This window comes from Crocodylus porosus, unplaced genomic scaffold (assembly GCF_001723895.1).
Source record: "Crocodylus porosus isolate Cpor-Errol unplaced genomic scaffold, CroPor_comp1, whole genome shotgun sequence".
In the NCBI taxonomy this organism is placed as follows: domain Eukaryota; kingdom Metazoa; phylum Chordata; order Crocodylia; family Crocodylidae; genus Crocodylus; species Crocodylus porosus.
In genome coordinates, this window is record NW_017728918.1 from 10761368 (window position 1) to 10777418 (window position 16051).

The 16051-nt window shown below is 55.1% G+C and overlaps 1 protein-coding gene across 7 annotated transcripts in view; it reads right to left on the reverse strand.

Moving 5' to 3' along the window:
* Nucleotides 1-16051, reverse strand: part of PTK2B (protein tyrosine kinase 2 beta) — a 70147-nt gene that overhangs the window by 46625 nt on the left and 7471 nt on the right. For all 7 annotated transcript variants that reach the window (XM_019537270.1, XM_019537268.1, XM_019537266.1 and 4 more), the window contains exon 2: nt 868-1115. In XM_019537270.1, coding sequence (XP_019392815.1) covers nt 868-1074 — 207 coding nt within the window. In that variant the 5' untranslated portion in view covers nt 1075-1115. The remainder of the gene's footprint in view (nt 1-867; nt 1116-16051) is intronic.

Below are 16051 nucleotides of genomic sequence, written 5' to 3' on the forward strand. Positions count from 1 at the left end.
GTTGCAATTTAGGCCCATTGCTCCTAGTCCTAGAATCAGAGACAAGGAGGGTGGAAGGACCTCAGGGGGTCACATCGAGTCCAACCCCTGCTCCAAGCAGGACCAGCCCCAACTCCATCATCCCAGCCAAGGCTTTGTCTACCCCGGGCTTCAACACCCCCAAGGGTGGAGAGTCCACTGCCTCTTTGAGTAACCCACTCCAGTGCTTCACCACCCTCCTAGTGAGAAAACTTTTCCTAATATCCAACCTCAACTTCCCTTGCTGCAGCTTGAGCCCATTGCTCCTTCTGTCATCTGCCCCCACTGAGACCAGCCCAGCTCCATCCTCCTTGCAGCCCCCCTGCAGGGAGCTAATAGCTGCTATTCAATCCCATCTCATCCCTCTCTTGTCTTCTCCCATCCCCTGTGGCCACAGAGAATACAGGCTCCCCTTCACTGCTGACCCATTTGACCTTGCAGCCGAAGCGGGGCTGGCTCTGTGCTGCCACCAGGCCTGCGCTGGGCCTGGCTGGACAGACAGTCCTCTTGGCAGGTCATGGGGCCAGGAGGACAGGCTGGCCTGTGGGTACCCTGCATACCCCGGGACCACCGAGGCATAAAATGCTCCATCAGCGCTCGCTCTGGAGCCGCTCAGAGGATGTGGTGCTGGGCCCCAAGGCTGTCAGTGGCGGGGACAAGAGGGAGTGCCAGCGGCTCGGGGTTGCAAGCTACTTGGCCTTGGTGTCTGGACAGGCTTGGCTATGCTACTTTCCAGCGGGCTATCGTGCACAGCGGCCCAGCCCCGCAGAGCATCTCGTGGCCTATTCGTGCATGCGGACGCCCCGGGGTCTCGTCGCTCCACCTCCCCGCCCGCGCTTCGCCCCTTACCCGGATCTCGGTGAGCACGGTGCACTTCACCAGCTTGAAGTTCTTGCCCATGTTGAAGCTGTTGCTGTAGAAGCACACCTTGAGGATGCGCACCTCCTCCTTGTCCAGGTCCATGGGCACCATCACCAGGCTGGAGTCCAGGGTCCCGCCCAGGCTGCGGAGAGAGGTCCCCCGGAGCCGGCTCAGCGTCTCTGGGTTTCCCGACATCCTGACGAGGCCCGAGGGGCTAAGAGCAGAGCATCACTGTCCTGCGGGAAGAGACGGCGGTGCATGAGTGAAGGAAGCAGGGCTGAAGCCCCCCGGTCTGCACGAAGCGGCAAGGCCAAGGCCCTGGAGAAGAGGGAGAGGCTCAGAAGCCCCATCCCGCACGGGAGCCCGGGGCAGTGGGATCCCACGCCTGGCTCGGGGAGCGGAGCCAGCTCCCGAACCGTACGGCCGTGGCACGAGCGGGCCTCCACACCTCCCACCCTGGCTGGCTTCGGCTTGGCTGGAAGAGATCCCAGCTCCTGTGCCAGGAGCACGGGGGGCACAGAGAGTGGCATACCATGGCTCGGCGCCACACACCCACCCTTGAGGAGTGGGTCCTTCGCCGTGAAGTACTCAATCTCTTTTGAGCACTGTTTTCTGGGCTTTGATTGCCACGCGGGGCCAGGAAGGATTTTTTTTCCCCCCTCCTGTTGCTACAAAGATCAGGGGTATTTTTTTTTGCCCGGGTGATGCTGCAGCCCAGGCTGGGCATGGGCACGGGGCTGTGCCAAGGCTCCTGCTGGCACCAACCCTGGAGGCTCCTGGCTGGAGGGTCTTGCCCCTGCGCTCAGGCTCAGACCGATGCTGCATTTGGGGTCAGAAAGGGATTTCCCCCCGCAATCAGATTGGTAAGGACTGCAAGGGTTTTGCCGTCCTCTGTATTCGGGACACGGCTTCTGCCTGGCATCTCTTGAGTGCATTTAACAACCCAGTGCCTGTCCTTGCAATGGCAGGACGTGGGCAGTGCGCTCTTCCCCCTGCTACACCCGGAGCAAGTTAGGGTGTGTTTGATGGTCCAGGCATGGTGCTTAGTAGCTGCGTGACAGGTTTATTCCCCACTATTTATGGGAACAGGTCAGACAGACTTGGCTAGTTATATATAGTTATGTAGAATAACTTCAGCCAGGGGGTGAGGAGAAGGCAAACAGTTTAAAAATGTTGAGATTTGGTCACAAAAGAGAATGGTGCATTTCAGAAACGTGGCATCTCAGCATGGCACAATTCACTTCAAATGCATCTGAAGTTAGACAAAAACCCCAACAAAAATGGGAAAAAAAATATACAGGAGCCCCATTCATCCCTATGGGAGGTAGACCTGATGTCTCGCCCACCTGATTAATCCCATTCTTTCCTATGGAAGATAGACCTGATTTCCCTCTCGCCCCAGCCAGACACCCATCAGCCCCATTCATCGCTAAGGGAGGTAGACCTGGCATCTCTCACGGTAGGCAGGCACCCAGGCAACTCTACTGATTACAGGAGGTAGACCTGGCGTCTTGGGAAAACAGTAATTTCAGCAAAAGCGGAGAGGAAAAAAACCTCCACTCTGCTAAAAAAAACTAACCAACTAAAACTGGACACCTTTACCTCCGGCCAAAGGAGGCATGTCAGGTTGAACCAAAGCCTTCTGTTTTTTTCCCCCGGAAAATGTCTGTTTGATTCCACCTGAACCAGGGTTTTTTGGTAGGGGGAGGGGTTATGGGGTTTGGGGGTTATTTTAATCCATCTTCAGTTCAGCTACTGAAATGAAAACCCTGCTATTCGCCCAGCTCCGGCTCTCGGCCTCTGGCTGGCTGCGAGGAGGAGTCACGCACGCTACCGGGCTGATTGACTTGGCCCTTGTTTAACACCTCTCTCAGTCACTGGCTTTATGATCTAGCCCCAGGGTAGCAGCTCAGCAGCGAGATGGGACTTTTCCCCTAACAAAGCCGTCGTGACTCCCTGATACAATAAACCCCGCGATGTCAGGGCCTGTGCAAGTCAGAGCTGCCTGCCTTCCCCAGCAGGAGCTGGGAGCCCATCCGCCAACACACAGACCAGCTTGCAAAGAGGGCACGGCAAATCACCCCTGAGATGCAGCCACTTCTGGGGTGGAGACAATGCAGCTGAGGGAGGCGAAGTATCTGCTCACCGCATCGAAGGAGGGATTTGAGGGGGGATGACACTGCCTATCCATAACAGTCATCAGACCCCTGAAGGGGGATTATTTAGAGGATGGAGGTGGGATTTTCTCTGGGATGGAGAGGATGCAGATGGGCTTTTTCTCTGTCATGACTGTGCTTCTTGGCTTCCTCCCACTATGGTGCCAGCCACCACCCTGTCCTGATGTCAGTGCAAAGGAGCTTCCAAAGTCACGCTCGGGAAGCCTGGTGCAAACCGGAGTTGTGTGCACGCAGGGAGCCCTGTGCCCTGCTCCAACAGGGGGGCACAAAACTGGAGCCACATACCCAGGGGACCATTTGCGGTCCGTCAGCCATTGCGAGCTCTGACCTCACTCCTCACCTGCTCACTGAGGTGCCTTTGCTGCACCGGTCTGTAGGTGAGTGTCCGGATCCCAGGGAAAGCTTTGCATTGTTCTGCACCAGCCTTGCAAAGGGAGCCCGGGGGACGCACTAGGGATAACCACTGGGCTCTTCTCCATCTCAAATGCTGCTTATTCCAAATAAAACCTCCCTGCACAAGTTATCTCGCAGCAGAGAGGTGCAGCAAGCACGCTCCCTTGCAACACCGAAGCTGGAATAACTGCAGGGTGGTACCGCTCGGGCCTCGCGTTCCTGGGTAGCAAAGCAGCAAAGTGCTTGGTCAAGGCCACAACCCATGAGCAGGGCTTACTAGATATGAAATGGCAAAGGGAAGATCAATAGGGATTTATTATTAACCGTCTCTTATCAGAGAAGAACAAGGGGGCATAGTGTGAAAAAAGTTGGCAGTAAGTTTAAAATGAACGCCAGGGAGCTCTTTTCCACCCAGCATGGTATTAAAGCGTGGGACTCATGGCCACCAGATGTGGTGGGAGCTGAGAGTCCAGCCAGATCCACCAAGGGACTGGGCACGGGCTTGGAGAAAAGGGGCATCGGTCACTCCTGAGCCGGGAGTGAGGGGCACGGCCTCCGCGTCCGACCTGCCGGGACCTTCGATGCTGGAGGCTGCGAGGGAGAGAGGGACGGGGGGAAAACCCTGCTCGGACCCAGGTCACCCTCTTCCAGGCCCTGATCTCAGGACACTGGGCACGACGGACCGAGGTGGACATCAGTACGTGGCTGTTCTGATGTCCTGATCATCCCCTCTGTCAGCTCACAACTTCGGCAGCAGCACCTTCAGCTTATGGAGAACTGGAAGCAGGTACAGGTATCCGAGGCCATACCACGCGGCAGGTGCTGCAGCTGGGCCCGCTCATAAAATGTATTTGCCATCCAGTGCAGGGAGCAAAGGGCACGCTGAGAGCCCTAGTGCAAGCTGCCTGTGCAAGCCCAGCTCACTGCACCACCCTGCGCTCCATTGCACAGGGATCCTGTAGGCTGTCACTTGGGAAAGGAATAAGTCACTGCAGGAGCGGAGGATCTCAGAGGACAGCAGGGCTCAGCGGCCAGCGGCCAGGAGCAGAGCATGATCTTGGCACCCTGGCAAGAGGCTGGAGTCCAGGAAAGGCCAGTTGTTTCACTTCCAGTGAAGGCCCCATGCCAAGCGGGTAGCAGCGTGCAGCAGTCCGGACAGGAATGCCCTTGCAGATGTTTGCACAGCGCTGAGCTGCTATTTGCGCACGGCAGCAAAAGACAGGGGAGGAAAGCACCCATAAGAGCAAGGCTGCTAGACAGCCCACAGAACTGCCACCTGATCACTTGATTTGCAGCAGGGTTTTTGGGTGCACCCAGGGCCCTGCTGCACTGAGCTTTGCATGGACACATGCCCTGTCCCTGGGAGCTCACAGGCCAGGAAGGCAGTGGCATGGAGTGGAAGCGAATGCAGGCAACCAGATGTGCTGATGTTGAGGGGGTCCAGGTCGATAGCTAGTAGGGGGTACGTGGCTGCTGATGAAGCAGCACCCAGTTTTTAGAGAAACATATAGAGGCTGGAAGGGAGCTCTGGAGGCCACCCCTAGTCCAACCCCTGCCTGAGGCAGGATCAGCCCTGTCCGAACCAGCCCGGACAAACCCGACGTCCAACATCTAAGCAAAACCACAGTCGCCCCCGACACAGCGCCAGGCATCACATCCGGCCCACAGCAAAGCACAGACACGGCTACGTGTAAATCGTCCCCAACCAGTCTGTCCACCGCCTTGAACACCTCCCGTGATGGGGGGTCCCCCCTTTCCCTGGCGTCTCTCCCACTGCCTCCCTGCTCTGCCCGTGCAGATGCTTCTCCTGGGATCCAGACACGCAGCTGCGCGAGTCTTCCTTTCAAACGCCTGCCCAGATCATGTCTCCATCTGCCCCCGCCTTAATAGGGAGACACAAGTGAGGCAGGGGGATGAAGGTGGGCGCCGCCTTGATGTCTCCCTGCAAGGTGCACCCCCACCCCCGCCCCTATCTCCCAGCAGAGATCATTAGTCCACCAACTGCTTCTGGTCCCAGACAGGCTCCTCAGGCCACCCTGCATCAATGACACCAAGGGGCTTTGCCCAAGCCCAGCCAAACGCCAGGTAAGCTGTGTGCCTTGGCCACGGGGCAGCTCTGGGGGCTTAGCTGGGGCTGGAAGGAAATGGGGAGCCCTATCTTCAGAGCAGAGACCTCCCAAGCCCACAAGCCACGTATTTGCATGCAGGCTGCAAAAGGACTTTATAACACCAGAGACTCTCCAGCTGTTAATAATAATCATGCAAATACTAATACTAATAAGACTAATGGAAGAGGTGGTATCTTTTATTAGACCAACTTGATATATGCAAACAAATTATTTTATTTATTTGCAAGCTGCTGGGCCCGCACACCCTTCACCAGGCATAGGAGAGAGCAGATTATAAAAGTTCTCCTGGGTAGAAATGAAAATTCATATTGCTACAACATGGATACCTAACCAATACTACTACTACTAATAATAATAATAATAGATCCATTATCTATTGCCAAGGTTAATGAATCTCCATTGCAATGGGCTTAGTTGAGCTGCTGGAGAACGCAGCTTCCTGAACGGAGAGTGGAGATGCGGAGTTACTCTGGGTTGACCTGGTCCCTTTTATCCGCAAGAAAAGCCCAGCTGCAGGAGTCCCACGGCAGCTTGCATTCAGGGACAACGCTGACCCTCATCATCACCCGGCATGGATCAAATGGAGAGGCAGACCCCTGCACTAGGAGCATCTGGCGGAGAGGAGAGGGAGGCAGGGCAGCAAAGGGAGACCTGGTTGGAGGCTCAACGTCCTGGGAGCGCCTGCAGTTGGAGGGGAGCTGGCAGGAAGGGGTTTTGGTGCGGCGTGAGGGCAAGGATAAGGGAAGCCAGCCTCCTGGAGCTGGTCCAAGATAAGGGAGCAAAAGAAGAGAGGATATTGTCCTTTTTCCCTCTGCAAGTGCCGAGAGACCCTGAAGGGAACCAGGGCAGTCGGCAACAAGGGAAGGAGTGGGAACAGGGGATGCCCTCGAGCGGGGGACAGAGGGTAGCAGGATGGTCTGCAAGGGGAGGAGAAAGATGAGCCCGTGCGGGTGGATGGGCCAGGGCTGGCAGTGCGGCGGACCGAGCCCCCCAGGACAGCAGTGGGGGGACGGTGGGTGGGGGAGGAAGCCGCCCAGCACGTGAGCCCCGGGCACAGACGGGCCAGGCACGCTCCTCGCGGGTACAGCCGCTTCCCGGCGGGCTGGAGCCGACCGCCTGCTTCCCAGCCCACTGCTAATAAATGTCTCCATCTGCTCTTCCTCCCGCTGCCTGTTTGTCAGGGCTCGGAGCTGCCGGGCTGGGGGTGGGGAGGCCTCGCCTCCCCCGCTGCCTGGGCCCTGATCCCCGGGATGGCGCACGGCGACCTGCCTGGGGCCACGGGTCACGGCGCGCGCCACGGCCACCTCCGCTGGGGCCTGGCCTGGCTCCCGCTGTTTCCAGAGCAGCCCCTTGCTCCAGGGCAAACTCTGGTCCTTGTATCGGAGCATCTGCCCCCAATCTCTGAGCCCAGATTTGGAGTTGCTGCACCTTATCCCTCCTGCTCCACCCCCGTCACCTCCTGATGATGAGGGCCAGATACTAAGACCTCTCTTGTGATGCTCTTACTTCTATATAAGCTTCTCCTAAGGCATGAACCAAACTTGCCTGCAGGTACGGACACCTCCATCCGCTCCTCTTGGGATACGAGGAGGGTAAGAGCTGACTGCTGCTGCTGCCACCCAAGGGGGTTGTGCCCTTCGGGAGCCCGCCGGAGCCCAGCAGGAGACCGACAGAGCAAGATGCAATGGTTCATTTATTCTGCTTGGCTTATTAAGGTGTCCCTCTGCTTATCACGTTATTCAGCAAAGGTGCTTATTCTGTTTATCTCCCTCTGCCTAGTGTTTTATAGAGTCACAGAGCAGTGGGGCTGGGACGGGGCTCCCGAGGTCCCACCGAGTCCAACCCCTGCCTGAGGCAGGGTCAGCCCATGCAAACCAGCCCAGATACCGCCATTACCGGCTCTCTCAGCAAAATTAAACAGTCAGCCCTGACACAACACCAGACACCACACCCGACCCTGTCCCAGGGAAAGGTGGGGGGCCACGGGGGCCAACATCCTGCTGCTGCAAAGGTTGTTAATAGGCAAGAGAGCCCAGGAAGAGGATCGTGCCCCTGCTACAGAGGAAAGCATCCTCCCCGCTCCCCCCAGGTCTGTGCACCAGTCCAACCAGAGGAGGAAATTCCTTCCTGACCCCAAATGCAACCTCAGTCTGACTCTGAGCAGAGGGGCAAGACCCTCCAGCCAGGATCTTCCAAAGGTTGAGTCCCAGCCTGGGCTGCAGCCAGCACCCGGCGCCTCTGTGGGAGGCTTAAACCTCCCCACCCCCCGACACATGCAGCTTGATTAGCTTCCCCCAGATCATGCCTCCACATTTGCTTTCAAGTTCTGCAGCAGAAGAGCCACCTGGAAGGCAAAAATAAGCCTTTGAGGTTGCAAAGCGGTGGCCATTCATAAGTGAACGACAGCAGCAGAGCTTCCTGTTCACGAACCTACGCTTTGTCTAGGGGACTCTCCATTGGCCTTTGGCAGTATAGGGGCCATGCAACTGAGCTGAGTCATCCTAAAGACAGCGAGGCAAAGACAAAGAGCAGGAAGCAGGTCGTTACGGTGCAGGTGTCTGTCCCAGGTTACCAGGAACGTGCCTAGGGCTTTAATCATCTCACTTCCCTGTCCCATGCAGCTCATCCCTGGGCTGGCCCGGGGGCACCCACGCATGCCACCCCACCTGGGGCCATCACCCGTGTTTGGCTGCAAGCCTTCCAGAGGGACACGTCACTGTTTGCAAACAATTGTCTCCAGAGAGACACGTCTGTTCCAGTCCCCTCCCGGAGGGGTTTTTTTTTCAGCATTTGGTAAATTTGGAGCCTGTTCTTTGCAGAGGTAACTAACTGATTTCTGGAGCATGCTTCGCCATCAGGGACTTATCGCACTGATGGCTGGGATATAAAAATATATGTGCATATATAATGCACGCAGGATTTAGAGCCAAAATCCTGGCCCCTGGCTCTGGCAGGGCAAGGGAGGACCCAGCATGCTCAGCTTGCATAAATCCAAGCCGGGGCAGGAAGCCTGCTCCGTTGCTCAAGCGAATACCAATCTGACCGGAGGGGGGAAAACTGCTCCCTGACCCTAGATATGGTGATGGGTCTGACCCTGAGCAGAGGGACAAGACCCTCTAGCCAGGACCAGTCCCCAACCCCAGATGCAACCAACACACAGTGCCTCTGGAGGAGGCTTAAAACCCCCCGATACATGGAACAGAAAGGTGGTGGGGGCAGAGGGGGCAATAAGCAACAGCAGATACGGAGGTGGGCAAAATACCACTGCTGGCCCATCATCCCAGACAAAGCCTTGGCTGGGATGATGGAGTTGGGGCTGGTCCTGCTCGGAGCAGGGGGCTGGACTCGATGCGACCCCCTGAGGTCCCTGCAACCCTCGTTTTCTAGAATTTGGGAGCACAGGGCCCTGCCTCTGCAGAGTGCAACATCCCGGGAGTGTGGATGTGCTCAGTTTTTGAACCATTGCTGCAAAGGAGGGGAAACCCCTGGTATTTCCCAGCACTGCCCCTGAAGCCTGGCAGACTGGGAGGCACCTGCTGTCTTCTACCAGCCAGAGCTGTCCTAGCAGTTGGTGTTACCCCACCAGCAAAGGGCAATTAAGTGCTGCCCCAAGCAGGAGCAGATTGCACCGGTGGTCCTGGACATAGTGGGCAGATGTCCCCTTGGTGTGAATCAAACTGGTGGGGGGCACTGGCAGGAGATTTGGAGAAGGGCCCATCTTCCCATAGCCTCTGTGCAAGGAGAGATAGGGTAGACCTGTTAGGCCATCACAGCCCGTCTCTCCATGCAGTTATGTTATAGCCATGCCCTGCTGCTTTCTCACACTTGGGTTCATCTCATCTCAGCTAGCCTGAAGCAGAAGAGGAAGCGGGCAGTGCCGTGCACGGAGCCCAGAGCAGCACGGTGGGAGAAGGGCACCAAAAAAGCACAACACTCTTTGCAATCAACTGATCACCTCTGGGCATGTCTTATCCTCCAGCATAGATTATGCACCTTTCCCCTGCCAAATTCAGCTCCTGGAAAATAGGGCTTGCATTATAGTTGAGGAAATACGGTAAGAGCAGTTTCTCCCACTTCAGTCCCTGCTGGGGGAAAGCACAAGTAAAGCTGCCCTATTCAGGGCTCTCTTTGAACACATCCTCCTCCACACACCCCCCTGCAGAGGGTCTCAAGGAAAGCTGCTTTTGCCTTCATTCTGCCTGTTAAAAACATGGTGTGTTATATTTGCAGGCGTGTTGTATGTGAGAAAACATGGCTCTATCCCTGCTTGTTTCAAAGCAACGCCGGTAGCTCTTAATGACTCCTCGTGCCGGCTGGAGAGGGACAGTGGGAAGGCATCTGTTGCTGCAAGCAGTGATTGTGCCAGAGGAGAGTGGCTGAGCTCACTGCTTCCCAAAGGCTTCCTGTCTGCACAGGGCTGGAATGGATTTTAATAACGCAGGAAATGTGATACCAGGACCCCAGATGGCGAAAAAAGCACCCGCGCTGGCGTCATGCATGCCATGACAATAGCTGACGTGGTCCTGGCTCGTGATGCCAAGGCTCATGATACCGTGACGGCAATGCCCCTCACCGCCTTTGCGTGCCATGAGCGTGACTCACCTTCCAGCTAGCAACAGCCGGGCAGAGCGGGGTTCGAAGGCTGTGTGTGCGTGCATAAGAGTGGTGCAATGGTGGAGGCGTAGCTGGCACCTCCATCGCACAACCGTTGAAACCCCAATGCATGCTCAGCAGAGAGCATGATGCCATCCTTCAGCATCTTCTCCCTCAATGTAGGATCATAGGAAAATCAGGCTGGAAAAGACCTCATGGGGTCTAGTCCAGCCCCAGCTCAAGGCAATCATCCCTGACTAACCCATCCCAGGCAACCTGCTCTTGGAAACTGCCAAGGATGGAGACTCTGCCACTTCTCTGGGTGCCTGTTGCAATGCTTGAGCACCCTCAGAGTCAACCTAAGACCTCCTTCGTTCTCAGCCTTCCCCAAAACATGGAAAACCATGTGACAGGGCACTTGGGGTGCGTGTCCCTTTAAGAAAGCAAGCTGCAGCAGCAGGGGCAGATTAGGGAGTCACCTGACCAGGAAGGGGTGGGGCTTCAGGCATATAAACCTGGGGCCGAGCTGGTCGGCCAGTCTAGCCCGGGGAGCCAGAGGGAGAGGAGCTCCCGACAGCAAGGGCTTCTGAGATAACAGCCGAGCTGCGATAAGCCGCTCCGAGCCCGGAGCTTGGAAAGGATTGTCAGCGGGGCCTCGGACACAAAACTAGAGCCCAAAAGTCTTACTGGCTCAGAGATGGGCCAAAGTTCATGGATCACAGGCCAGGGAGCCCAGAGATCTCAACTGGCCCAGGAGCAGGGCCACCATCTAGAGACCAAAGATAGGGGTCCTGAGCTGGAGACTGAGGGGCCCAAGGAGCCTGTAGCCCAGGAAGAGCGCCCGGGGCCCGGAGGCAGAAAGCCTGAGCCCAGGAGGGGCCGAATAGAGAGGGTCTGGAGGCAGGGAAAGGCAGGTTGTCAGCAAGGTCTGGGAGCCCAAAGGTCTCACTGGCCCAGGAGAGGGGCCAGGGATGACCCAAGATCATGGCCACAGCCAGAGACTGGCGGGGCCAGAGAAACCCAGGAGTCTCACCTGGCTTAGGAGCAGGGCCAGGGCCCAGAGAGAGGGGCCAAAGACCAGGGGTCCCTGCCGGAGACCAAGCGGGCCAAGAAGCGCATAGCCCAAGAAGAGCAAGGACTGGGGCTGGAAGCCCATAGCCCATGCAAGGCTTGGGAGAGGGTGGTGGGGAGGATGGAGCCCACATAAGGCTTGCTCTAGGACCCTCTGGCAAATCAAAGAAAGGCCAGGCTGGAAGGGACATCAGGAGTCCATCTAGTCCAACCCCCTGCTCAAGGCAGGATCATCCCAATCTAAACCATCCACCTCCTCTCGAAACCTAATTCCCTGCTCCTGACTAGAGCTGGGCAACGTCTGTCAGAGAACCAGTTGATCCGCCAAAAAAACCGCAGTGTTGGATTGATCACAACTGGCCACATGTTGGAGCTGACTTCAGGTTTGGCCATAAAAGAAAAAGCAGGGGAGGGAAGTAAAAAGGTTTAAAATAAGTCAAAATGTTTCACTTGGATATTTTGGAAGCAACATGCTTCCTCTTTCCCTTTCAAAACATTTCAAGGCTGAGTTCTGCTTAATGTTACATTACATTTGTTATGCGCGCACACACACACAATGAAACGTGGAAACCCCCTGAAAACTAAACAAAATATTTTGGCAGATCCAAAATGAAATTTGGGCAATTTGGGAAGGACTGAAGGGAAAACAAAAATCATGTTGGCTTGAAATGCACATTGAGGATGCACAGCATTCACTTGGCCGTAGGGCACAGCGCCATTCCCAATGCACCCTTTACAGCTATGATTCTCAACTGAGATATCGCAGCACCCTGGGGTGCCATGAGATCCTTTTAAGGGTGCTGGGGGATACCAGGAAACATTAGCACCATTAGGTGTGCTCACCCCTAAGATAAACCCAGAGATTTATCTCACAAGATAAACCCAGAGATTTCCAGCTGGGTAGCACCCGAACCATGCTGCCCTGTTATTTGTTTGACATCTCCATAAAAGAAGAATTACTCTAGTATTTTTCCAGAGTGAAAAAAAAAGGAAAGCTCAGAGCTGACATTTTCTCAAGGAGGGACTTGAGTCTAAGGAAGGTCTTTGAGTCTAACAAAGCTGGGACTCATTGGTTCACATGATAAGGAACCCAGTTCCCTCTTACTTTTAAAGGCACATCTACACATGCCAATTTAAGTCACATTAGCCATTTTTAAGGTGCATTAAGGGTGCAGGTCTACACGGGCACACCTTTAATGCACCTTACAAATGGCAGTTTTAGGCTATGTGCACTTAAATTTGATACCTGCAAAAGCAAAAACAGATATCAAACTTAGGCGAGGATAGCTAAAGCAGGTTAACGCACATGTACATGCATTAAGGTGCAATAACACTGTGTATGTCGACTGAGTTGGGACCAGTCCCGAGTCAGTCTGCGCACCACATTAATGCGCCTTAGTGAGTGCACGTGTAGACGCATGAATAAATCACCTTAATGCGCAATAGGCAAATGCGTATTAAGTTTAGGCGTGCATAAAAGTACGTGTAATCATGCCCTAAGTGCATAAAGTATTCTTGCTCCCCTTGACTGCAGAATGGGGGACGGGAGTAGGGGCTGTTAATTGCAGGGCTTTCTAAAGCATCTCTGAGCTGCCTAGATCCTGTCACTGTCAAGGGTGTCGGGAGAAGGCAATGTCACACGAGAAACAAAGTTAACCAGGTGCAAAAACCTAAGCAAAGGCTGTTGGTGGAGCTAGTGAGTGCTGAGTGATTAGATTTTAACACACCCCGAGCTACGCAGTTCAAGGGGGAGCCCGGTACTGGTCCAGCGGCCGCAGCGCCCGAGACTCAACAGACATAGATGATGTTACCATGTTGCCTTGCACACCACACGCTGCCAAATAAGATGTGACCTTGTTCATGGACCACAGAACGTAGGAAAAAGGCGATCTTTTTTCCACCAGGTGACAGCTCACCAGGCCTCAACCAGCCCAGGGGCTCATCAGGTAACCGTATGAACCCTTTCATAGCTGCTGCCGCATTGGCAGCAGCTTTTGGCTGGTCAGCCCAAAGCTACTGCCAATTCAGGGGTGGGGGAGTGAGGAGGTAACCCTGACCTCCACCATTGCTGCTTGCTGGTGCAGAGAGAAGCAGCAGCACCCACGTTGGCAGTCATTACAGCCCAGCGTCTCCCTGCTTCTATCCCAGCAAAGAAAAATGGGTTCCCCCCATTAAGACATGCACCTCAGTTTTGGAGGGGTGAATCTGGAGGGAAAAGGTGGGTGCGGTGTACAAGCCCCCATCCTGCCATTGAAACATGTGAACTGGAGCCAACCCCTGCCCTGCTTCATGCCTCAGTTTCCCCCTGGGTACAATGAAAATAATTCACCACCCACCTAGGAACCATTGCCCGGCTCCTGGAGGACATCAGAGCATGGCGATCCCGATAGACTTAGATGTGGCTTGTACAATTCGAAACCGAGGCGGGGGGAGAGGGGTGCAACAGGCGTGGTTCACTCCGACGAGCAAACCGCTTTGCTCGTCGTTATCCGGGCGTGAGGCGGGTCAACGGGCAGCATAGCTCCAAAAAGCCTCCCCGCGCAGCCAGCCTTCGTTTCTCAGTTGCTTGACATGGGCTCTTTTGAGCATTCAAAAGGCAATCGTGCAGCTCCCTTCTTCTCCCACCGCCTCCCACCGGGCCGCGCGCACGTCCGCTGACGACGTAAGCCAGGAGGATAAGTGCCGGCGTACTCGTACCAGAGCCCCCACGGGCTCATTACCTCCAGTCGGGGGTCTATTATCCAGTGCAATGCCTGGTTACAGACCAATCTGCTCCCCACAGCCCTTGGCTCCTGTCCACTGACGTCTCCTCCTCCTCCTTTCTCTCAGCTCCCGGGCGGCTGGCACACCGTTTTGTTCCCAGAGCTCCCTGTCCCCAGCACTGTCACCACCCCCTTGCTGCAGCAGGGCCAGGATGCTGGACTACAGCAGTCTGGATTAAAACTAAAGGAACTTTCTCGCCTTCGAGACCCAGAGCTGGGGCGAAGCTTGAGTGCATTCAGGGCTAGGGGCCTCTACCTCTGCTTGCACAGAAAAACAAGGCTGGAAGCCCTGTCCGGAGGGCTCAAAGCAGGGTCATCCAGCACCATACCCTACCTGTGTGCTTGTCCCCCAGTGCCAGCCTCCAAGCTCTTCTTGCCCCTAACCTCTGGCAAGTCTCCATGCCTTTGGCATAATGCATCTACACATGCAATTCATGTGACAAAATGCAATTCTACACATGTAATTCCTGTGCCCGGGACCACAGCATGTTGAGCTGGGGTGGCACATCCCCCAGGGGGTCAGCCTGCCCATCTGGGGCTGCTCTGACCTGGCTCAACGTGCTGTGGAGGGGCTGGCTGGGGTACAAGGGTGCCCTGCACTGAAGCATCCTCATGCCCCATCCAGCCCCATCAGCGTCTAGACGTGTGTTAATGCAGAATAAATAGTTCCTCCATAGGATAGTACCTGCGTCTGGCAGTACTATCTGATGGCAGAGTGAATTAGTTTCTTCCAGCCTAATAGCACCGCACGTGTAGACAGTGACGTTTTACTGCGGAGCTACTTATCAGTAAGCGTCTCATGTAGATGCACCCAGGCAGAGCCGCTTTCCAGCACAGCTCTACCCACCTCTTGCCCCCACTCTCCTGAAAACTCGGCTCACCCACTAACCCCACAGGGAACAAGTCCGTAATAACAGTGAAGATGGATGTATAATTACCAAGCGAATGCATGGGTTTACAATGGAGTTGAGATCTTATGTGCATGGAACACGTGCACGCACGCACATACACACACATGCACATGTGTTTCCAAAAGCACACAGAGCCAGTGAAAAGTCAAACGCAAGCCTGGGCAAACTGGCAAGTCCTCAATTTGGCCACCAACCCGGACAAGAGAGACAATTCATATTGTTCCAAACTCAAGTATTCGGCAGCTCAGAACAGGTTTGTTTCCCACCTGCACAGAGGTTTCCGCTCTTTGTTTGCTTTCTAGGCACTTCTTTAATGCAGCCGGAGTCACAAGGGGTTTAGGAGCCGATCATCGCCTGGAGGAGCAGGCCATGTTCTTGGACTCCACGTAGAAGAGGCTGGACCCTATGTGGTCCCTATTTTCAAGAAGAGGAGGAATGAGGATCTGAGTAATTATAGGCCAGTCAGTCTCACCTCCATCCTTGCAAAGGTCTGTGAAAAGATTATGAAGGATCATGTTTGTGGGAGTCCAGTGGGAAAAATAATGCAGCAGGGCAACCAGCCTGGATTCGTAGCAGGAAGATCACGCCTCACCAATGCGGTTTTGTTTTGACAGGGTCACACAATGCTTAGAAGCAGGAGTAGAGGTGGATGTTGTTTTCCTGGGCTTCAGCAAGGTCTTGAATACAGTATCGCATCCCATTCTCATAAGTAAATTAAGAGGCTGTGACATAGATGATTACACAGCCCGGTGGGTGGCAAATTGGCTTAGCAGTTGCACCCAGAGAGTGGTAGTAGACGGGTCAGTGTTGACCTGGATGGATGTGGGCCGTGGGGTCTGGCAGGGTTCGGTCCTTGGGCCTGTATTCTTCAGTGTCTTCATCAGTGACAAAGGAGAAGAGATTGATGTCATATATCGTGACTTCAGAAAAGCCTTTGATCTGGTATCCCACGATCACCTCTTGGCCAAACTGGCCAACTGCGGCCTCGGTCACACCATGATCCTCCAGATGAATTTGCTCCGTGGTCGGACCCAGAGGGTGGTGGTTGATGGCAGTCACTCATCGTGGTGCCCTGTGACCAGTGGGGTCCCTCAAGGCTCTGTCCTGGGACCCATCCTGTTCAACATCTTCATTAA